The sequence below is a fragment of the Platichthys flesus genome, chromosome 24 (genome assembly GCF_949316205.1).
Source record: "Platichthys flesus chromosome 24, fPlaFle2.1, whole genome shotgun sequence".
Lineage (NCBI taxonomy): Eukaryota > Metazoa > Chordata > Actinopteri > Pleuronectiformes > Pleuronectidae > Platichthys > Platichthys flesus.
Genome location: NC_084968.1, coordinates 10,034,990 through 10,060,184, shown reverse-complemented (window position 1 = coordinate 10,060,184; position 25,195 = coordinate 10,034,990). Strand labels below are relative to the sequence as shown.

At 42.5% G+C, this 25,195-nt stretch overlaps 1 protein-coding gene across 1 annotated transcript; it reads right to left on the bottom strand.

The window, feature by feature from the left end:
• Positions 1 to 898: 898 nt before the first annotated feature.
• On the bottom strand, positions 899 to 4,081 carry LOC133949904 (alpha-2 adrenergic receptor). Its single transcript, XM_062383977.1, has one exon. It carries the CDS (start codon positions 3,822 to 3,824, stop codon positions 2,520 to 2,522), a length of 1,305 nt encoding a protein of 434 aa, XP_062239961.1. The 5' UTR covers positions 3,825 to 4,081; the 3' UTR covers positions 899 to 2,519.
• Between the last annotated feature and the right edge of the window lie 21,114 nt (positions 4,082 to 25,195).

Sequence of the window (25,195 nt, the reverse complement as noted above, 5' to 3'; positions counted from 1 at the left end):
ATATCACCCTATCATGGCGTCCTGGCTGATTTCACTGTAACAAAGACATTGTCAATGTAAAGTCTGATGATAGCGGTAATAGCCTGGTTTGCAATTACCCGAAACAAAACGTACTTTGCGTGTACTTTGACTTTTTAGTCTGGTCCACGTCCCATCCACCAACATGGCTCAGGTGGGATTCATGTCCTATATTGCAGCCAGCCACCAGGGGGGAATCTAAGCTGCAGTGTCATCCACCTTTATATAAAGTCTAGATTCAATTCATGCCTCTGTATCTGTTTTACAATTGAAATAACATACAAAACATTTAATGCACATGTGCATGTCATCAAGGCTCCATGTGGTAACACCACAACTCTGCTTACAAACAGGACTTTGTCATCTTTTATTTGTGCACGACAGCAGACAGCTAAAGCAGAGGAAAGATGTGTACTGCACTTTGCAAAATATAAATAAAAACAAATAAAGAGGTAGCTTCTTTCAAAATGAGTGCAAAGTAAATGCCTTTGATCATAAATACTCAGTAGTTATAATATCTCTTTAGCACATGATAAAAAAAAAGAAAATAGCTTATAGCCTGGAGCGTCAGCCCTTCACTGTGCCATCCCGAGGCTTTTAGGTCCAATATTAGATGAACACACCAAGACTGTGGTAAGTAAGTCTGCTGCTGGGCCATTAGTCAGTTTCAGACTCTGGTTACAGCAGAGATGATGGAAAAGCTGAAAGCTGACATGGGCAGAACAACATCATGGCAGAAAGGACACAAGGAACAACATGATATAACTGTATTGACTGAGTCAGTGCTTAGGACCTGCAAAGAGATAAATACGGGGGGTGGGGGGGGGGGCGGTCATGAAGGAGAATCACAACATATTTGGCGGAACCATTCTTTTTCAGACTTTTCTCCAAGAACCTTGCTTTATATTTATTCATTAAATACTGATAGTTTTAGCCTTTCAGGCCGCAGAAGTTATTTAAATGGAACACAGGGAAAATAACTTTGGTGTAACTGCTGTAGGCCTCAGACTTACTGCATGTGGACAGGCTTGTGCTCTTTGAATTACATTTACCCTTGGAGATCCACTCCTGTATGCACTGGAAATCTGTAGCTGTTGGCTTAGCATAAGACTGGATGATGACAGGGGTTTGTGGTGACCTTTCACCTCTTATGTGCAAAAAAAAAGCTGAGAACTTTTTCTCAAACACAGATGATCCAATACCTTCATTAACATAGAGATACAGATATTAATATAATATAACTCAACAGTGGATATTTTACATGGTTCATTTTAATAAATGTCTTTCAAGGTTTTCCCCACAAAACTGCTCCACAGCTCACGCTAACCCCCTCATCGTCACACGTGTTGAAAAGTAACACAACTTCTCGTCACTTGTCAAACATCCCTGGATTACCCACGATGCTCCTGTGCAAACCTCCACAGTGCTGCGCCTCCTCCTGCTTGAGAAATCCCAGCTTCTGTCACTGGGACACGACAGGAAGCATTACGGGAGTTATATCGGCTTATTGTCCGGAGACAATAGCCTACTGTTGCCACAAGAGGGCAGTAAATTACAAGATAGAAGCAATGGTCCTGTTCTGAGCTCTAAGGAGAGATGTGGGTGACACTTTGGCATCTTTTTGATTGATGTCTATTTTAAGCTTCGACAAATCAGCCTCGCTGGTCCTGCCTCTGAAAGATGGCTTACACTGATTGCCTAGCAACAGGTTTCAGCCAAGACACACATTTTTGCACCTTTCAAACTGGGGAATTGAAGATTTCACACTTTGTATTAACGTTTAAACAAATAAGAGGGAGTGTGCCAAATAGTGAGCTATAGAGATGTTAAGAGACATATTGTGTCACCTTTGGAGAGAGCCATGCTAGCCTTGTCCCTTTGTTTCCAGTCTTAATGCTAAGCTAAGGTAACCATTCATTGAGTAATACCATTCTTTTCATGTAACCCTTTTCTAGAAAGTGAACAAATGCCCTTTGCCCTAAAAAGGTTATTGTTGATCCAAGTCTCTTACTTGAAAAACATGACTTGTGTCAAAATCAAGATTTTAAAACTTTTTCTCATTTTTGTGCAAATCTAGGGCCAGGTAAATTTTGAGCCCGGGAGAGATGAAAATACTCAGGGGGGTTTGAGGGGGCCCTCTGTCAATATCTGCCCTTGGGGCCTCATAGCAGATAAATCCAGCCATGTGTGCATCTTGTGTGGATGTTGAGGAAAGCTTGATTGACGTTGATGGACTAAGCATTACAGCAACACTTCAACATGGAAAAAAGAACTGAGAAGCTCACTTCGGAAAAGGCTGTAATGGAAACATATTTCACGTTGCAGCTCTTAGAGAGAGCAAAGCCCATGGCTGAATTACAACAGGACAATGAGACTCAACAGTGAGTAACAAGTGGCAGTAACAAGCAGACACAGGGTCCTTCTCCTTTTTTTTTTTTTTCAAAGTTCAATTAGATATCTCCTGTAAGATTGTCTGGGTGCAACAGGTCTGCTTTTGTGACCTAAAAGGACTTTTTCCACGTCTTGCAGAGGATCTTCTGGAAGGCTCGCCTGAAGTCCCGGTTGAAGATGGTGTAGATGGCAGGGTTCAGGGAGCTGTTACAGTAGCCAATCCAGAAGAAGAACTTAAACAGTGGGTCGGGGATCTTACAGGAGTCCCTGCACACGCCGTACAGGCTGTAGCTGAAGAAAAAGGGGAACCAGCACACCACGAACACCCCCATGACCACAGCCAGGACGAATGTAAACCTCTTCTCCCTGGCCTGGGACACCTTCTTCCTGGCGAAGGAGCACCGGCGTCGTTTCCTCCTGGAGGCAAAAAGGTCCATGGATTTGTTACTAACTCTGGCGATGCGAGAGGGCTGTTTGGTGAGGGGGCTCTTCTTTTGGCTGGGGCTCTTTGCTCTCTCGGAGTCCTGGTGCTGGGGCTTGTGACCTTTGCCCTCTGAGGAGCTGCTCTCCTCCATGTCAGCATCCTCGGTCTGTGCGCCCACGGTGACGGTGGGCTGGCTGGGCGTAGGCGGGCACTGACAGTGGCCGTTCTCCTTCTCGCCATTGAAAGGGGAGGTGGCTTTGCTCAGCCCATTCTCAGTCTGTGTGGCACCATCGGGCCTGGGATCTTTTCCCGACATGGCCCTGGTTCTGGTTTTGGCCACCTGGTATATCCTGATGTAGACCAGGACCATGATTACGCATGGCGCAAAGAAGGACGCGATGCTGGAGGAGAGGATGTACCAGGTGTCATCGTTCAGCTCGCACTGAGGCAGGGAGCTGAGATCGCTGTGACTGTCTATAGAAATCAGAGGTGGAGATGAGATGATTGCAGATATGAGCCACACGATCAAGATGATGCACTTGACGCGTTTAGGAGTCCGCTTCAGGTTGTACTCGACCGCCTGCGTAACGGACCAGTAGCGATCCAGGCTTATTGCGCACAGATGCACAATAGACGAAGTGCAGAACAAAACATCCAGAGCCAAATAAATACCGCACCAAACTTTTCCAAAATACCAGTAGCCCATGAGCTCGTTGGCCAGAGAGAAGGGCATCACCAGCGTGGCGACCAGGATGTCCGCGGTGGCCAGTGACACCAAAAATAGGTTCTGTGGGGCTTTCAGTGCCCTGCTCGTCAACACGGCAATAACCACCAGGATATTCCCAACCACGGTGAAGAGGATGAGGAAACTTACAAGCGCTGCGATGCCGGCGATCGCTGCCAGAGAATATCCACTGTCCAGGCTCCACGAGGAGGAATTCAGATGGATCACCGTGAACGCGTCCATCCCGCTCGCGTTGAGGGAATCCATCCTGACTGTGAGCACTTTACATGTGCATAAATCCCGTGGTGGAAGGATGTGGGCATGGAGTCACCCTCACTCCCTCATTAAGAGGATGGAGAGTCCAGGGGAAAACGCGCGGCGCCGCGGCCAATTTAAGAATCTGACGACATGGATACGCGCGCATGGAAGGACACCCATTTAGCAGAATCCGAGGGCTGCGATCTACATCCTGCTCACCAAGGTGAATAAAGCCCACTTAGATGGAATAATAAAGAATCTCCCGTGTAGAATAGAATGGTTTTATCGTGCGTCTCCATGTGTGCCAGGAGTTGTGCCGTCCAGCCGCAGCTCTGCCTCCCTCATGGTGCGCTCTGGTTCCTGACGAGACCCCATGTGTTGCTCTCATAAAATTGCCACGCCCCCGGCCTGGACCATTATTATTATATTGTGGGAATGTGATACGATCAGGAAAACACCTGCAATTCAGCCCAGTATTGTCAAAACAAAGTTTTTGTTGTGTGGCAATTTTAACATTTGAGGACCAAAAATGAGGGAGAAGCCTTGAAATGAATGTGCACGTCATGTTTTTTTTTGGCTACAAGATGCAAACGATTGTCTCTGAACACAAGTAAAATAACTTAACTTAAAGCCATAATTCAGAATATCGAGTCCAAACAGATACCTACTCCTCATTCTTTGGAGCTGTGTGTCCTCAGGGTGAGGGAGGAGTGTCTGTGAGAGTTTTAATTTGGGACCTTAGCTCACCAGCTGAGCGTCAAGGCTGCACATCCACAGACACCAGGTATGGAAGATGGATTGGATTTATAACAGTCGGCTGCGTTTCACCTTCAGGCAAAGCGTACGTGCACGCTCTCAACCACATGCAGGGGTTTGAATCCAGGCCAGACATCTGACAGCGCGAGTGGAGAGTCTGTTGTTTCCTGTGATCTGTTGTAATGTGTTAACAGATGAAAAATGAACCCCCCCCCTGCTGTGGCTGTGCTGTAACACTTAGTGCTGACATGGGCTCCAGGTGAAACAGATTATATTTGACAGGAGAAAAACACTTTTTGGCTTTGTCATGTGTGTCAACAGGGTAAAAAATATTCTCATTAATAAAGCTTTTTCTCTAATAACACAGATTCAGGAAAGGAGACAATGCTCTGGTATTTTAACTGTTATATCCCAACACTGTAGAACAGTATACAATCATGTTCAGTGGGCAAAAGGTTCAGGACTTCAAGGGACTATGGGGGCCCAGGTAAAATGGACCTGGGGGGGGGGGGGGGGGGGGTATATCCTCAAAGGTGCATAATAATAGTAAATTAAGTCCTACAAAATAAATACAGAATCAGATTAAGTACAGTCAAAACTATATAGCAAATGGAATAGCATGTCCGGTGCTTAAAAATACCCTAATTTCAAAGTACAATAACATTCTGTTGTAGTTATTGCCTCACATTCTAATGTAGTGATGTAAGAAAGATGGAGGACTTATTGGATTTCATGTTACAAACGATTTTCTTCTATAAAATCTCTTCCTGCTCCACTCAGCAAATTGAAACTGTAGTTTAATCTTCATGTTTCAAAACATTTATGTTTTAATCAAAGCTCCTGGCCTTGATCAAATGCTGGAGCTTTGCTTTTTGTTCTTGAAAGAGAATTTGTAATCACATAAGAAAAAATCTTTAATCTCTGGGTGAATTCTAATCATTTTTTTTTATTTAGTTGAAAATGTTGTGTTTAATTTTATTGCTGTTTTGTCCTCTCATTAACCACTTTGTCATGAAGAGCGCTACTTTCTTTTTGTGACCCTGAAGTAAACACACAATCTTCATAGCTCTTTCAACTGAAAGTAGCGCAGCACAAAGAATGGATTAGAGTTTGTCTATAAGTAGAAGTAACTGGTAACATGTCTGATTGAGTGAGTTCATTTCGTTTTGAATGAATGTTCCAGGCATTTCCTGTTGTTGTGAACGCCCTCTGATCTGAACAAATCTCCTGCTGTGTATCAGAATATGATTCACTGTCTCACCTCCCCCTGATGGCTCATCCCGGGAGTTGAACCAGTGACCTCCCAGTGATGAGCCGGCCTCTGTGCACCTCCTCACACGCCGGCTGCAGATGCAGGTCAAAGTTCCGCTCCACCGTTTCACCGTTGCAAAACGACTTCAGGTTTAGTTTAGATCCGACGACAACGCTACACTCGCTGTGACTCCTCTCCATCAGCGGAGTGTACTCGGGCTGTCAGCATCTGTATTAATATTGAAACAGCTAACTTGTGTTCTGATGTGTATCCCTCAATTATTGATCCGAAGCTCCCGCTCGCCGTATCCCTGTGCTCCGTGTTGTTGTGAAATGTCAACAAAAACAAAACGTTTGCCCTGGAGGGGTAAGAAGGTGGACGAGGAGAGGATGGTGATCAGGTAGCAAGTGATCCGCAGGGTTTGAGATGTGTGCCGGAGGGTGAGCTGAGGTGGCAGCCATCAGAGACGATCCGTGTTTGTGTAAAGAACTCGGGGATGATTGGAGATGACGCCTCTGCCTTCACCTGTAATTACTGCTGCGTATCGTTACTGTGAGAAGCGGCTGTCACTGTCTTCTTTCCTCTGCCTCACAGTTCCTCTTGCAGTCTTCGGTTGGGTTGATGTTGTTTCTTGTGCTTTTGAGACATTGGGTCTCATGTGTCGCTTTCAATTACCACTTAGTCTCGGTTGCTTCCTGGAGAGAGAGAGAGAGAGAGAGAGAGAGATCTGACAATATTCAAATTTTTTCTCCTCTCACTTAATAGTGTTCACACTCTGGATGGCAGCACATGGTGCTCAGATGTTAAACCTGACTCATGTTGATATGGAGGGTGTGTTCTGTGCAGCCAGCCAATCGTAGCTCAACCGTACCCCGGAGCCTGAGGGCCAGAGCCCCCCCACCCCCCCTACAAAAGAACTGCAAAAATGTGTTTTTTAGCTCTGCTTCAACGTAAGACCCTTGTGTTACACATTCCCCTTGGGGGGATTCACTACTTTTAAATGTCAGAGTCAGTAAACCTGTGTGACAGCGGAGGGGCAGCATGTCTTTTGTCTGAGATCACATTAGTGATTTGATGTGATGTACAGTCGATTCATTTTTGTTCTCATCCCATGAACAAACGGGTGCAATAGGAAAACCTGTTCATCAAATCCATTGCCCTCATGGCGTCAACAGAATGTGAGGCTGCATTTGTACATGATTTAATATCTTAAAATATTTTCCTCCGTTTGACCTTGATAGTTTTTTAAATTGCTTTTGTGCAACAGAAATGACACAAAATGTTTGTCTGATTTGCTTTTACACATTTGTCACATTTCATGGTCTTTCTGATCAGATTTTATTATGACTAATGGCTGCCCGTCACTGTCCCTTTGCAGTAAAAAGAATTATCTGTGAAAGTAAAATCTTTTCTTTCAGGTGGTTGTTGTAATCTCTCTGTGTCTCTCTCTGCAACTCGTTGCAGCACATATACTCAGAAAATCATAATTGCACTGGCTTCACTGTCTTTTCAACATGGGCTCTGCAGGGTTAACTGTACATCCGCGTCGGGGGGGAGAGCAGACTGAACAAGCAGCGTCTGCAGGGGAGTGAGTGGTACATTGTTAAATAAGCACAAAAGGCACTTGTCAAGCAACTGTGAGGGGGAGAGCCGAGAGAGCGAGAGCCCAGCGTGAACCCTTCTGTTCCCCCATCATTACGGGAAGCAAGCCTCGCAATGCTAATTAGACGTTGATTTGCACGTAATAATTTGTTAATTTACGTGTTTGGTGTAAGGAGGTTCAGTTTGACCATGTTAAGAACTGGAATCAGGAATGAAAAGCCCCCTTTTTGGCTCAAGAGGCATCGGCCATCTGCGTTTTAAGACCAGTCAGCGGCTCTGGCACTTCCTCCTTCCGGCAGACCGTTGGCAATAAGACGGTTTAGTCTTGTGCGTACATATAAAGTCCAAATCTTTTCCAGAGGAGCTCTACGTGAGAGTTTGTTTTCTGGAACTTTTGCCAGAGAATCAACTTGGAAAGACAATGACATTCGTGAGCTTTGGATTTCACCGGGATGCTCCGAAACGTTCCTTTTTGTTGTGAAAGCATCTGACTCCTCTTGCATTCTTTTAATGCTCACCTTCATTTTCTGATTTTTTCAGGAAATACTGCCGTAGCTCCCCCACACTGAGATGTTTCATGTCTGGTCCATGGGATACTCTCCAGAGGCAATGTTTCAATTTAAACCAAACATCAATCGTCACCAGCTTCCTCTAATATGTTGATAGAAATCACTACCCTGCACCGTGGGATTTAATTTGTTGTGTTAGTGTCAGTGTTGCTTCAAGATATGATTTAATCAGGGTGGAGAGAGAGAACAGCCCTTCCAGCAATCACACGGGTCACTCATTCTCCCGAGTCGTTTGGGTTCAATGGCACCGTTTGTCAGTTTGCTCGCTGTCGCCCAGAGAACAGCACGATCCAGGGAGGATAATGGTAGTCACTGTTGTAATGGTGCTCTACTGGTGACGCTGAGTCTTTGAGGAGGGGATCTGAATAGTTTTTACCCCCTCGTTAAAAAAAGCTGCAGGTATTCTGTCAACATATCTGTGGATCATCTCCGTTGTGTTATGGCTGCGGTCCATGTTTATGAAATATGTTTCCTCTTAGCGAGCCCTACGGGATCACACACTCACTGCTTCAATTAGCCGCTGACCCCCCCCACACAGTCATCGTTCACATTAAGTGCCCCACAACTGCTCTCCGCTGCATTTCAAGTAGCAGTGTGCGACGTCAGAGGAGCAGGAGAGTTGCGTGTTTCCACCTTTCTGTTGTTGTGTAGTCAGAGATGCACTGTGTGGGGGGTGCTGCAGCCGATTTCAACAAATAGCAAGTGACAGCCGACACAATGTGCCGTTAACGCCACGTTCATGTCAGTTTGCCGGGGCAGCTGCCGCACTTCCTGTCAACACTTCTGAAGGCCTGTCACTGCCAAGCTCATGTGCTAGAATTTGCTTCAACACTGCTCTTTCTTCTAACAAGCTGTACCAGAGCTATTTTTACCTCCGTTTGCGCCCCTGTCCGTTTGTCTGTTGGTTTGTGAGTCAGCAGGATTACACAAAAGCCACTGAGCTGATTTCCATGAAACTAGGTGGAAGGATGGGACTTTGTGCCGAGAAAGAAGCCTTTGATTTTACTTTCTTAAAGATTATTAAAGGCCCTGAGGTGCCAAATGGAAAATCTCATCACGCAACAATAACACTCAACAAATCACAAAACATGACAATAAATCACAAAAGAGCAGTGAAAAAACACAATGGTAAAACACAACGACCAAACACAACAACAAATCGCAAAAACACAACAATAAATCGCAAAACACAATGACACATCCCAACACAACAACCCAAAAATAAGAAAACACAACACATGGCAGCAAACACGGCTGAGGTGCAGGGTCACAAACCCACAATTAGTTTCCCTGCAGCTGAATGAACTTTCACATTTGACCCTGATCCACCTGCGTAGGGAGCTGGACACACACACACACACACACACACACACACACACACACACACACACACACACACACACACACTCACAGCTCTTCCCTAGTGTGTGGATCAATACAGTATTATCATATCTTATCTTCTCTTTTTTTTCTTGTGCTGATCCAACAGGAGATGCCTGTAAAGAGCAATGACCCTGTGTTGCCTCCTGACTCCATCATTCGAACGCCAACGCAGACTGACACACACACACACACATACACACACGAACACCGGCTCCATAATATGGATTTAAGAAGATTGTAAGTAAAGTGTTGTATATCTTGTGTAGTGTGTTGAGCCTGTGGTCAAGACACATGAGATTGTGCTCATAATACAAATCCAGTCGAGACATACTAACATTATCACTCACCCTCACATTTGAAGGTGTTGACTCTGGTATTCACACTTCATGACACATCAGGGAAACAGTCAATCAAAGAGCTCTGTAAAAGTATTAAGACTGGTTGCATTGTAAGTCCAGTGAGTTTGAGAGATGTTCAGACACTGATACTGGTTTAGGAAATGCCTCTATACTAACAAAAAATGCCGGGTCTTTCATCTGTGAGTATTCAACTCTATGCACCGATCCAATACCTGGCTTAAGGTCCAGCCAGATAAAAAATGCAATTTTATTCTCCTGGAAATGACTTTTTCTTCGCTATTCTAAAAACAGCAGTTGCTTTTGATTTGTTTTTTTTGGAGCAGCAAAGGAGAAGCAATTTCCTGTAGCTTAGCGTTAGCCAGAGCTTGTCATAATGTCAGCAATTTGGTAATATTTCACTCGGGAAAGTCTTATTAGTAAAACGTTGTCGTGTACTGAATACATGTCATACGTCCTTCATTGTCTGTATTTGTTTTTCAGAGGGTTTAACTTGAGGCAGAACACACAACAAGGATAGTGATCATCTCTTCCGTACAGCTGATAAAACACGTCTTTACATTTTATAGAAATGCAAAGTTCAGGTATCGGAACCAGGAGGGAAAAATGGTATAAAACTTTCCATAAATAAATTCCATCTATGAACCGTGCAGATTGTTCCATCACCCTAAATATTTTGATATGAAGTTATCCAGTTTTTGAAGAAATAAAGCAGCAATATTGGGAATGGACCATATCATCCAAAGCGCGCGCACACACACACACACAAACACACACACACACACACACACACACACACACACACACACACACACACACACACACACACACACACACACACACACACACACACACACACACACACACGCACACAGTTGAGTTCTCTCGCTTCCTCCCAGCCATGAAATATCTGCTCCATCACAATCTCCCCGAGGAACAGGACTTTTACTTATTCATCTCTGTTGTTCATTACAATTCTGGTTTATAAAAACATCAATAATTTAGAGCTGACTGTGAGTACAGTGCCCCGTGCCTCGGTAATGAACCCAGTCATAATGATCAACGAGCCGCCCGCCTCGCAGCCAATAAAACAAATAAGCGATGGGTAAATTAATGCATCATTGCAGGGGTGCAGTAATCAGCATGGCTCTGTGCCTTGATGGCTCTTTTTAATGAGACTGGTGCTTGTGTGGGTCACTGATAATCAAGACTTGCATGGCCGCTCGGCTCGGACTTACCGAGAGTTCGATGTCTCAACTTGTTCCATAGAAAGTTGTAATAATTCTCCGTGATGATTCTCCAGGGCTGAGCAGGTTATGAATCCCAGACTGGAGTGTGTCAGTCTGGGGCAAAGCACAGAGCTTCCCTCAAGGCTCGTCCAGCATTCAAAATTTTTAATACAATACTTTTTTTTATTTAATCCAGTGGCCCTGTCCTTCAGAATGGCCTCTTTAAAAATCGAATGCTGTTTCTCACCTACATTTTTGCCTCTGTACTACTGGAATGTGCATTCAGTATTTGTGGCTCTAGTTCATATATATATATATATATATATATATATATTTGGCATTACTCCCAATAAAATTAAATTGTGCCGAGCTGAGAAGATTAATAATTTAAAAGAAAAAAATCTGCAAAAATTTTAGTTATTTCAATGCGATATCAACTTATTTGGTTGGCTTCTGTATCTTTATGGAAATAGTAAGCAGGTAACTTATCGACTCACTCAGTCACTCTAGTTTTGGTGTCCAAAGAAAAAACTTGTAGGAGCTGGGGCCCAACGTTTAGACCCTAACACCTGACATGTGCATCCGGCTGTGAATCTGGTGGAGAGACCTCTGCTTTAGGTCTGATTTATTTGGGAAGAATGAGAGTTGTGAGCAGGTTGTTCATATCATCGTGCAGTATCTGGAGGAATGGCATCACTTTCAGCCAGAAAACATCAGTTCTTCAAATTGGACACAAATAGACGTCTGTGTACGTGCTGGGAGATATTCATGCCCGAGATTGCAGGCAGGCTGCAGCTATCTGGACGAGAGTGAGATTGGACTCAGCAGAGTGTGAGGGGCTATCAGACAAATTGAGGGACTGGTAAATGCGGTACTGCAGCTGTGACCGTGGTTTGGTTTAAAATGATGGAGGGATCTGGTCGTGGAGCAGTATTTCCCGAGGAAGAAATGCAGCCGAGTTGAGTTACCGAGCCCGAGCAGAAATACTACAGAGATTCACAGTACATCACTTAGCAGCACCAGAGGTTTGCAACTGTAATTTCAGCGATGAGTGGATCACGACTCTAATTTATGCACATTTTTAATACATTTCGACTGCAGCTCGGCTTCATTAAAGCCCTTCACAAAACAGCTGTGGACCTTTTGTGGCTCTTCTCAATGGAGAGAAGATGTGAACAGCCTCCAATTTTCCATTATGTGATTCTGGAAAGAGCTCAGAGACTGAAGAAAAGAAATCGTCCCCTCCTGTTTTACAGTGTAATCTTCACTCAGTCCCACGCAGTGTCAGCCCGGCAGTGAACAGTCATCCCTCATGTGTCCAAGGTTGATACTAGACACTGATATATTGAATTTATTTAGCTGCAGCGATGGGTATGATTCATCAGCAGCGGCTTCTTCCCTCAGTCCGACCATTTTGAAAGGTGAAAAATTCACAGTATGAGTCTCTGGAGTGTGTTTAGCATCATGTGGTTCAACTGAAAATCAAATAATCATTTTGTAAACGTTTTATATTTTTAATAATGGGTCTTTTAAAGTGGAATCAAGGACAGTAGTGACCAGAAAGCATAAAATAAAAAAATATGTAAGCTAGATGACAATTAGAGTTGAATTATATGATGCTATATGTTGTCTTTGAATGTATAAATCACTTTATATTATATATAATTTAATATTTTCAAAGTTGTATCAGTTGGCTCACATCTTTTTTAAATATTCAAATATTTAATTTGCTGGATGAAGGATAAAACAGATGTACCCTCCAGATTACTACCTCTACCAAAGAGGTTATTTTTTTATGATTATCTATGTTTTTTCTTTATGTTTGTTAGTTTGCCCGTTTGTCAGCAGGATAACACAAAAACTACACAATCATTTCCCTGCAACATGACATTGAATTATCATCCCAGTCTCTTCCAATGCCCCAAAAACTCCTATAAAATCCAATCAAGCAGCACCAAATTGCAAACACTCATGTGTAGTAGTCCTCTAAATAGGCCCGACTATTTTTCATCGAGGTCCATGATTAATTTTGGGGGAATTGGTGAACTAATCAACAAATAATGTCACAAATATGGCATAAAGAGCCCTTCATTTGCACTTAAAATTTAATCTGTTCTTTCTTGGCCCATGTCTCATCCTTTCACCAAGTTTTGTAGAAATCTGTTCAGTAGTTTTTGCGAAATCCTTCTGGACAAACGATTGACAATGGACATAAGCATAACTTCCTTGGCCGAGGTAATTATCAACAGCTTTTATCTTTATCGCCAAGTGTGAAGAAAGTGCCAGAACCTATCCTCGGCCACCCACCAAATATTTATGATGTTAATCTATTTAATGGACAAAATACTGTTTGATGTGGACCTATACTTAAATATACAGCATGGAAATGAGATGTTAGACAATATTTTACCACCGAGATCAATATGTCCTTCAATTTTTATTTTCGGCTCACAAACGTATGTAAATAAGATCAAATACAATAACGTGTGTGTGCTATTACTGTGTATTTAAGCCTTTTGTAGTTTGTAGGGTTAGACCTTGCCATTTAGCTGTTGCGGCAGCCGTCGAAAGAAAGAAGATCAATATTTGACTGTAACATTCACCCTTACAGTTGATATTCATGTGTTTCTCCACCTTGTCTGCTTAACCTCAGCCAACGTGTACACAACGTGTTTAATCAAGCCTGACTCATGCATATCGCTTTGGATGGAACCTCCGCTTGACAGTTGGTGTTGACAGCACTCGGCTCTGTTATGATACCTTTCAACCATCCTCATTTAGGGACGAGCATGCAAATGAAATGTAAATAGGTTTCTTGTTTGGATGCATATTAATAGTTGTTCATGCTCGCCCCTTTCCGCCCTTTATTTTGAAGGAGATCTGTTCAGGTTCTGATATATGTATGAGGTCTTTGTGCTCCTTTTTCCCCCTGGAGTCTTAATTCAAGAGATTAAGCCGGCTGTGATCATCCGTGTATAATGCCTACACTAATTGAATCAGATACAAATTGTCCTTTTTTCAGCTGTTAATGATATATGAGTAACAGAGTAAATTAAGGAGATACGGGGAGACCTCGGGCGTCCTTGTGTGTGGTAACAACACAACACTCATGTACCCTGTGTGTATCTTCTCCAGTAATATCCCACGCACCAAATGTTCCTAATTAGAAACAGCACCGCTTCCTCGTTGACCCTCAGAATATGTGATAGTTTCATTTTCATGTAATTCTTGAAGCAAGTATCCGCTCTCCGCTCCAGTGTCCTTGAGCCAGATTCTGACCTCACTGCCGAGGGAGTTGTGCCAAAAATCCTCTGAAGATCAATACACAGTCACATTATCATAATGTTTATCATGATGATTTGAGATGATGTGCATGTAGAGAAAGGCGTCCGTTAGTCATAAACTTATCATGAGCTACTGTACCCAAAGAAATGCTCAACTCTGTGTTTTTCTTGGGTGTTTATATATTATAAGCAAAACACAATAAATAATTGATAAGGCACAGATCTTTTTTTTCTTCCAGACACTTACCATATGCCATGTCCGCTTGAGGTGTGCGCAGCATGGGAGCAGAGCGGTGGATAAAGTGCTCACTGAATAGTCGCCTTTGTGGAAGCATAGACAATGGAAATGTGAATTCCCTTCAGAGTAAAATAAATCTGCCCTACGGGTCGATTTATTTACCAAAAATAACAGAGACCGCCGGAGAAGTGAGACACATTTTTCAACATTTTATAAACGTATGCAGTCATTTCGTTGTCTTAAAGCTTCACTTATAGTTTTTCTTCATAGCAAATAACTCATTCTGTTGATAATTATTAGCATCATTCAGATTTTCTCAAAAAATCCTGGATTTGCTCCTTTGTCTGGATCCTTTCATTGGTTCTTCTTTGGTCTGTGGCTCTTCCACCATGTTTGTCAGTGGAAATCTGAACATTAGGTTCTGTGTAACGCTGCTGACAAGTAAACCAGTGAAGTTTTTGGTTATCTGCTCCATTACAATCCCAGAGGCAGACGTTTATGGTTATTTAAAAACATTAACATTTTAATTCCGATCACTGCATCATGCAACAGTCACTATAACCAATGACTGTACTTTTCAGACTTTTAACATCACCAAGTGTCTCCTCATTTCAATCCAGTGGGCGTGGAATGAGATTTAACCCAAATCAGAATCCCATGATATCATCCTCCTCCGATAATCTACAAGTGAGGTAGAGCAGAGAGATGGGATGAAGATGGTGCGAGTGCAGTTAAGCTTGTGATCAGAGGGTTTTAACTTCCTGCCTGGTTGAATACCACCTAGAGCACGAACACAAGCTAGTGGTGGGATGAAGATACATTTGAATGAATAATGGTTTAGGTGTATTTACCATTCACTCAGCTACCAGCGTATTAACCACATATAGGCACACAGCCCTATTTCTCTGAGGGTTCTTGGACCTCATTTATAAGATGTTCTGTACACAGAGAATTTGGAGGGTCTATCTTTTTCAAAACCTGTATTTGTCTGCTCTGCTGAGTGCTGCGACCAACCAGTAGTCTAACTCGTGATTTTAAGGTCAAGACCATTAAGAAAACATCAGGTTCTGTAGAGTGCTTCCTATGATCTTTTATGTGAAATCACTCGAAATTGCCCGCAGTGTGTCCCAGTCATTTCCTAGAATGTGGGTTTGGTCTGATTTGTCGCGACAGTTTCATAATAATCCGAATTTTTCATAAATTCAAACTTTTTTTCTGTTACCTAATTCCTCATTGGCATTAGACAATGGACACCCCATTGTTAAATTGCTATGGGAGCAGGGGCATGCTGCCTTTATCCTCTGAGCAATTTGATTTAAATGCCGTCCATGCATCTACTAAAAATAACTTGACTTGTGACCTTGACGTGACCCTGAATCACAGAGCTTTTAACTGATGAGAACCAGCAGTAGGTTTTCAAAGTTGCAGAACCGCTAGAAAGATGAAGAGTTTGAGTACAATGGGCGGCAGATACCAGGTTTAGATTGATGTTAATGCACTTGTTGATTATAATGGGCTGACTGTGCTGCTGGAACCACTCTGCTGCACACTTCACACGAGGGGTTTTGTCAGCAGTTTAGAGGTGGCGCTGTATCTGCAAAAACTTTTTTGGTTTAAAAAAAAAGTAAAAGGTTTAATGAAACTAGACTTTTCACAATAGGAACACAAAATATTAGCATAAACTGAAATAACCAAATCTCCATCATCGGACTTTACAAACCTTAGAGAGAGGCCAATGAGGTTTCAGATGAGCCGTAGACCTGCTGTTATCATCAAGCAACTAAGATATAGAATCACACTAAATCCTCTTCTAAAGCCCTTGACCTGCTCGTTGCAGGGAGAGATTCACGTTTCCAAGAAGTTACACGATTTCCATTAAAAATAACTGGAAATTGAGAGTGGCGGAGGTTTGGGAGGTCTGTGTGGAACCCTGACACTGTTCTCTCCGCTGTGGGCAGGAACACAGAGCGATGCAAACAGGCCCCACTGCTCTGTGGCGGCACTTATGGGTTCGCTGAGCTGCGAGCGACTCAGCGGTGCCGCACATCAGTGGATCGTCTGAACCATCTGTGTGAGTAATGTCTGATTCTGCATAAAACTGCGATAATGAATCCCCCTTGCCATCCCGCTGATGTCTCAATACACCGCTCACACCGAGTAAAGCCGCTTGCTCGAATCACTTCACCGAGCACAGACAAAGCGCGAGTGGGTAGACGTGCATCCCCATCACCGGTCCTGAAAGGCATCAGAGCCGCTCCACAAATTGAATTCCCCTCGCAGCCGTAGCTCACTGTGATGATAATAAAACACTCAGAAAGTGAAGCTTAATAGATCTGTGAGTCGGGTCGCCCTAGCGCCTGCATCAGTGTCGTTCCTCCTGCAGCAGCTAAATTAGAGTTTGATTACTGTTGCGTCACTGGAAATTTGGCGGCGTATATTGGGTTAAAGGTCTGTTAATTGATTTCCAACTGGCAATATATATTCATGGTCAGGGCCATCAGACCCTCCCATGAATACGATTAAACAACAATCTCATCCACAACCACTAAAGGGTGGAAAGACCGAGGTTTTCAATAACAGAATATAAAATAAATTGCGCTGTACAAGGGTTTTATTCATAAATGTAGGAATCTGCTGTCTTTGCACGTCATGCATGACCCCACCAAAGATGAGGATTAGTTTGAGCATCGTGTTTTTGATGGAATGACAGCTGTCACTTCCCCTGAGTGTTCAGGCCATCGATATTGACATATTGATCCTTCGCTCCTAAATGTTTATGTCCGAGGATTCATTCTTGTGATAAAAGGTCAATATGTCACCCGCTGAGGTGCCTGACAACTGACAAACAGAAATCACTGAGCTGAAATGCAATGACCTCTCCCTGCCCAAGTTCTACAAACTGCATCGGTGGCTGTGGGTCCTTAAGAAGGCTGGAATTTGATTTTTGTTTCTGGTATAGATGGTGTTGAAATAATGTCTTTCTAGTCGGCCTGCTAGACAGTTTCTGAACATGGGGAAATGCAAGTTTAACGAACGGCTTGAGAATAATTATTACCTGTGGTGGCTAAGCCAGTTACTGGAAGTGGTACGCTGTATGTGTAAAGTCTTTTAAATTAAGGACAGTGAGAAAGAAGGTGGGAGAGTTTAAATGTGTTATACAAGTACACTTTTCTTTTTTTTGTGTATTTTTTTTGTCTTATTTCATTAATTTCAAAGGAAAAAGGTCCCCCCCCCTACTATAGAAGAAAGAAATAATGCCATAGCATGCGTAATGCAAGCAAGCTGGAGATAAGGTTACTGACTTCCAATGTTTTCAGGATAAGATTGGAGAAATTGGTTCCTTTTCTTTTCTTCATCTTTTAAGGATAAAAAAAACCCATGCTATCAAATTTATTCCACATCAGGGCTGATTAGAGAGACCGACTCAGTTGATTATGACTTGATTAGGCTTGTTATGAATCATAGGACACATTTTGCACAGAATGTACTTCTTTTTTTTTATTTAAATAAAACCAAACATCACAGTGACGAACGTAAAAAGTTTCCACATGAAAATCTCTGCTGACATAACGTTACTAAGTCCATGTCAGCACTGTGGCACCTTCTTGATTTGCCCCAAACAACACGTGATTGCATGTTGAAGCCTTTTTAGTCAAGTATAAATGCCATGAAATTTGAATTTGTGGCCTTTGTGAGGCAACGCCAGATGCTTTAAAGCCCTGGAGCGCTTTCTCGGCAGCCCTCCGGGTAGAGTCCTTAATTACATGAGACAAGGAGAACAGGGGATAGGTAGGGAGTGCATAAGAGGCTAGAGTACTTCCTCTCCTTCAACCAATCAAGTGCAGGATAAATGTCAAGCCAGGGAAAGGCCAGGCACTGATATGAAGAACGTTGTTGACTCGCCGAAATGTCAGTTGATGGTTTTATTGCTTTGAAGGAGGCACAAGGAGAATTTCTGCAAATTAAATTATTAATTACGTCTGTATATAACCTTATTCCCATGTGTTGCAATGTTTCAAAGTACTCCTGAATATAAATATGCTGTGGTTTCGGCTAGTATTCAGACCCCTTCACTTTTTGTACTTATTTGCACTCAACAATGCGCAATAACAATGTTTAAAGTCGTTTTTGGCAAATTTATTAGAAATTAAGAACTAAAAGCTTTCACTTAATTCCCCATTTTCATTGAAAATTCAATATATATGGAGTGTGCAATAAGTCAAGGGTTCCACATGGTTTCCAAAACTACTGTATGTTCCTTTTAAACACAAAGTAAATGAAAAACGGTAATGGGCTTTGACTCTCCACCTCGAGAAATTACGGCATCGGTTAAAGCCCTTGTGACGTTGGTGGAGACGAACTGCTCTGGGATCAGGAGCCCTCTCTTCTGCCTCTCTGACCTTTCAGAACAAGATGTTGTTTTCACTTGACTTCCCCATCTCAGTAACAGTTATTGACTTTTCGGGGTAGAAATGGGCTCTCATACATTTGATCATATTCTCCATGCTTGCAGGGTGCAGATACTAATGCATCATACTAATAGTTTTCCAAATATAACGAGAGCCCAAATCGTTTTTTTGAAGTCGGCCCCTTCTCGCCTCGGCTAGCATAAGCATGTATATTTCAACAAAAGCAACTGACATTTTTTTTGTTTAATACCCTGAATTTGGGTAAAGATCCAGCAGGAAAAAGTTGAAAAGTTAATTGAAGGAGGTTCTTCAAAGATGACCAGGAGTTGCCGGCTGATAGTGAACTTTTGCTGAAGTTGTTACGAACTTCTTATGGAAACAAAGAAAGCAATTTCAGCCAGCCACCCAGCCCTCCTCTATCAAAATACCCCCCCCCCCCCCCCCCCGTACCTCTAACACAGTTTTTTCAGCTGCCTCACCCTCTGAAAGCAATAGATTGAGGTTCTCGTGCTTTCTGGCTTCACAATTCTCCAACCCTTCCCCGGCACAAACAGGAGTTAGGTTTAAGTGCGAAACCGTGTCCGAGCAAAGATACCTCCCGCCACTAAGCCAGGATCGACAGTCAAGAGGTTTCCATGCTCGCTCGAAGTCGAGTGTCCTTTTTGCTCTTAGGGGGCTTTGGAAGGACTCACCTCTTTCTCACAAGATTAAAATTATCAGAAGTTTTTGGCGGCCACATTATTTTCCTAGAGCTTTTTTAATCTACTTTAGTACTCTGTGTCCGTATCATGGTTGCTCCTTTATTTCCGCTCTAGCTGGTAGGCTTAAAAGGGATTGCTACTATACACCAGATTCTAGACTTTGCTTTATTGTGAAATACAAAGATTCACATGGTGCTGACAGAGGCTGGAATGTAACAGTTGTTTAAATGTCAAAGGCCCTCACTCAAAATTTTATAAAAGTTCATGTTTACATTCAGAAAAGTTATATTTGGATGCCTTTGTCAGAGCTAGCTGGATTCAGGTTGTCTTCAGTCCCTTTCTTGTGAATAATAACAACAAAAATCTATAAAAACTCTATCTGGAAACCGTCCTTGTCTTTGAGTTTATGCAACAACTTTTACTTATTGATCATGTGTATGTTGATCCAGTAGTCTGACCTTCTTCCCTGGTTGAAAAGATTCATAAACCTTTCTATGAGCAATCTTGGCCTCCTTACATTATGTAATAATAATATTTAACTTTAAGTATTTCTCTGTTTAAATATTGAACATGCTGAGGGCAGAGAAAGTAAGAATTAATTAAAAAATGAATGCAGTGCATGAAAATTTTATTTGACATTTTGCAGAAATGGACAAAGAGTTACTGTCCAAACTTGCTCATTGTTGCAAACAATGTCCCCTGTCGACAGATTGCTTAAATCCGTCAGCATCTGGGTTTCTGAGAGGCCCCCGATCCAGGGCGTCCTTTACAGTCTGCTCTCATGTGATTGTTTACAGGACCAGAGTGGGGACGTATTGATCTGTCCCCCTCTTCAATCCATTATCAGGCCTCTATCGGGACGGCCAGGAAGCCTGCGGTCATCGGATTTCCCCTTTTTTATAAATAGGTTGGATAAGAGCCACCAAACTTTGCTATTATAATCGGACGGTCTCTGTGTAAGTGTTTCCTGTGTGGAAAAAATACTCAGCGCTTTCACTTGATTTGTTTTCCTTCATATATTTATATTCATATATAGTATAAATTCCAGTATTTATCGTCAGAAAGCAACGAGTGACTCGAAGTCCTGCTTGGTGTCTTCAATACACATTCATTCATAATAACTGTGCTGTTGCTAATTCTAGGTGTTGGAAAAATCTATTTGAGTTATTCCTTACTGCCTTGTTCTGGAAGGAAATCTTTAAAAATATATTTTGAATACAATGACTTCTGTTATATACCTGTATTTAAGTATTGAATTATAGGCACTTGGCAAATATAGTTAAGCATAAAGACAGATATTTAAGCTTTCTCTTCTGAGCGCCACCAAATCTCAAAATAACATGAATAAATGAACCGTGTATGGTAATTATTTCATATTTGTGCATGAATTAATCAAAAATGATAAATGTTAATTAATTAGCATTATCAAACACTTGTCACAGAGACATGTAATTGGCTCTTGAGGTTTTTACAGTTCAATTATAAATAACGATGAATTAAAAAAGCACAATTAATTAATATATAGAACATTAGACAAGATCTTATCTGTCAATGCATAAGGCTCATAATGGTATATCAATATATGTTATATAGTTCAGCACTATTGTTTAACCCCCCCCCAAATAAACCAACATACTCATTATTCCATCATTTCTTAGCTTTGCATTCCTACCTGTAAAATGTATCAGTAATCGATACTGGCGTCGATAGACACTCATCACAGTATTATATTTATAAGATGCATTTCCCACATCCCATGAATCAACAGCGAAAGATAATCATTCAGGAACATACTGTATCTGTGGTTTCACTATCCCACTGCATCACCATGCTCACTGTAAGTGAACGCCCATTATTTTTGAATTGAGTTGCCATGTCAATAGCCCCTCTGTGGAACCCTGCCTCCAAATGTGTTTGTTCCAATTATTCATGAGAGCATTCATCGGGCTGTTAGAGGAGCGTGTCGCTGCGTGGCTCCATCGTTCAGATCTGTTTGTTTGAGGCGGCGTGCTGCGGCGACTCCCACTCGTCCTCCCTCTGGTGTGCGAGTGCAGAGCAAATACGCAACAAACTCAAGTGGATTTTTTTGAAACAATAGCTTGAATAAATTGCAATTTGACAAAAAGTGGAATCCAAGCTGTGCCTCGCTTGTTTTTAAAAACATTGGACCTTTAATCGTTCGATGGTAACGAGAGGTTTTAATCTGTTATTGTATCGTTTTCCTTCGGTTTATGTTTGCTGGTGAGTTCTCATTGTGGTTTTCAGAACAGTTTATTTCAGCTTTCTTTTCCTGAGAGGCACAGGAGACATGAGGAGAACCAGCACTTCTCAAACTCTCACGTTAAACATCTGTCTTTTGCAGTCCATTGACTCGTCCATTACTTCCAACTCTGACAGGTAATGACTTGCTTAATGCATCTCTTGTGTCTTTCTTTAGGGGGCTGTGAAATACAGCAATTGCACCAAAATGGCTAACTGCACGGGTACTGAATCAAATAGTCTTTTCAGGGCCAAGCGATGCAAAGAGCGAAAATAAAGTACTGACGTCTGATGTTTTGTAACGAGTGTGTAGTAAGTAGTGTGGTCTTCAGTAATATAGTTACACACAATGTGATTAACTCTGACACTATAGACACTTGTGATGTCAATGGTTACCTTGGTTTGTAGGCGTACAATCATTAAAGAAGTATAACTCAATTTATCTCAGAAGAGAATGTATACAGATTATTCTTGCGTACATACATGTAAACCGTCTGTAGATCAACATCAGACATCTTTATAAAATGAAAGTGAAAAGTACAGCGATCAGAAGACAAATAGAATCAGAACAATCATTATTGTTAGATTTGCACAATGGCCTCTCGTGCTCAGACTTACACAGCTTATTATAATTACACAGATTATTTTGTGGAGCAGTGGTTCTCTGTTCTCGTAGCCTAAACAACCAAGAACCTTGTGACTCATCTCCAAAATGTCAAGTCTTTCAGTTAGAGTGTGTGTGTGTGTGTGTGTGTGAGAGTGTCTCATCTGCCTCTGCCTTGAAGAGCTCCTCAAAGGCCACGGTACTGCTTGGCACAGATGTGCCGGGATACCCTTCAATTTACTGAAAAGCCCGACAAAGATGTGAAGCTGAAGAATTTAGTATTCTGTCAACTTCTAACCCCATTGACCTCTGTACGTTAATATAGTTATCTCCATATAAAGTGATAACAATCCTAGTTAATAACCTTTAACAGACAATAGTCCATGCAGTGATCATTTAACTATAACAGCACAAAAGGAATCCTGAGTGGGTCACGGTCGGTCAATGTGAGTCAGACACAGAGCAACACAACAACAGACCTCTGTTAGGGTCCATTTCCCTTCTGCTCATCTTATCAGTGGACGATCACACAGATCAGACTCCCCTGAGGATCCTTACATGAGGCTGTCCCAGTCTCCAGGGAGATTTATTGTTGTGAAGTATTATCATCCGATACATTTTTAAGCTCTTAGGACTAAATTGAGTAGAATCTCCTGTGGAAAGGTTAAATAAGACACGGCTGTCAGAACTGTGTAGGAGCACTTAGCATAGACAGGTCTACCCAGTCCAAGTGGGTTTTACTCTGAAGCTCCGTGAAACCAAGTATCTAAAGTGGATTTGATGGTTGGAGTTTGTTGAGTGGTTCAGAAAACAATTTCTTGTGATTACCTTTCTAAAAATAATCAAACTAACGGATACTTTTTAAGAATATATACACTTGTACCACATCAGTGCTTGAGCTGACGTGCAACTTCAGTTGAAAGACTCCTTTAGTGTCGACTCAATATTTATGTATCAGACTTCTTCAGATACTACTTTTAAATTACTGTTGGTTTTACTGAAGGGATGCAACTGAAATAAAACCAGCAAGAAGGAATTAGATGTTGCTCAGTCATCATCACTTTTCAGATTTGGCTACTCGCTCCACTGCACATCCATTTTGAATAAGTGAACCCCTCTGTCAGCGAGTCACTTGAGAGTTTCTGCATCGTGCTGAGTTGCGTCTCACTCTGATCGTTATTCTGCCTTTCAAAGCAACTTTCCTGATACATTGTTCTTTTGAATCCTGCTAAGCACGGAGAAGAGAACCGTAAAAATGGAGTTAAATTGAAAAGATTATCGAGACAGGAAAAGAAAAAACGGATTTAGATCCAAATCATTTGCACGTCATCCACCTTCCTCTGACACAAGTTCAGCTGCAGGATGATCACATTTGGCCGTCAGCGCGTCACTTAGTTCAAAGCGACTAAAGGAAATCAATAGACGGTGTAAACAGAACAAATCTGGAGGGGTGGGGGGGAAGAGAAAAAAAAGTAAAACTGAGCTCCAGTGGCGAGGTAATGATGTCACTGAGTGGGCTGTTGTTATTGCACTTGTTCCCTGAGCCACTTGACGGCTTTTGTTGTCCCTCTCCTTTTCAGTAGCAGTCAGCAGACGAGCATCAGGCCGAAGTGATTGTGTTGTTCTGCACGTTCACTGTTGTGTAAGTGTGCAGAGATAAAAAAACAAAACAAAACAGTCCCCATTTGTCGCGTTATGTAACTCGCACCCGAACGAACAGCAACTCAGCCCGTGTGTCGGGGAGCATCTGTGGTTCTGCTGAAATAATCCAGAATTTTAATGGAGCTCTCGACGTTGTGTGGGTGATTTTCAAACAGGCCTGAGTGGAGTGTGTCGTCAAAATAATTGATAGACGACGGTTCCTCCTGAAGCAGCAAGTGAGTGGATCCCAGCTACAGATTGTTGGCCCAGCCGGGAGCAGCTTTACTGATAATGAGACAGAATTTGTTGGCTGGAGCGATTACATTCACATGTTGTGTATACGTCGAGCTGTTATCTGGCCGGGGACAGAACATTTTACAGCCAGTTAATCCTCACGAAGCTATTATGGTCTCTTGTTCAATAATTTCCTATTTGAAAATGCGTTCGCCTGTCGGTGTAGAGCTCAGATACGGAAAGGAACCAAACTTTAATCAACATTTAAAGACCCATTAACTTTGACCGTGTCCCCAGCTTCCCTAGCACAAAGCTGAATGCCTGGAATATGGGAGTCATATGAAACCGTGATGCAATTAGATCATTATAAAAGACTATTATCTGCATATGAGCACATTTGAAAGGCAAAATGAGCCACGGAATGAAAACCCAATAGCACCAAGCAGCGGGGGCAGCTGCGCCACAGAGAATGAGGTCTGCAATGGGCAGGAGGAGGGGGGGGGGGGGGGGCAGGATTAAGATGTTTCCTCTTGAGATGCCTCCTGGGCACTGACTGCAATAGGCTCTGTGTGAGTTTGTGTGAGACATTAGGAGGTCATAATCGAGTTGGGCTGAACGAGGCCAATGACCAGGGCCCGACGACTAGAGCAAGAAGGTCAACGGCCGGAGTTTATTGGGTTGCCGTTTGGAAACCCCGCAGGCTTCGACCATTTGCCACAAATCACTTCCGACAGATAAAGCGATCAGCTGCTATTTGCGGAAGCGTAACATTTACTTAGAAGCCATGAGGTTGTGGGTTCAAGCATCAGTGCACGCAGCTCAACAGTTAGTGAAGCTAGACTCAACACCGGGGACATCAGTCG

Bases quoted from the DNA above. Each gene is read 5' to 3' on its own strand.
- LOC133949904 (XM_062383977.1), bottom strand. From the start codon at position 3,824: ATGGATTCCCTCAACGCGAGCGGGATGGACGCGTTCACGGTGATCCAT.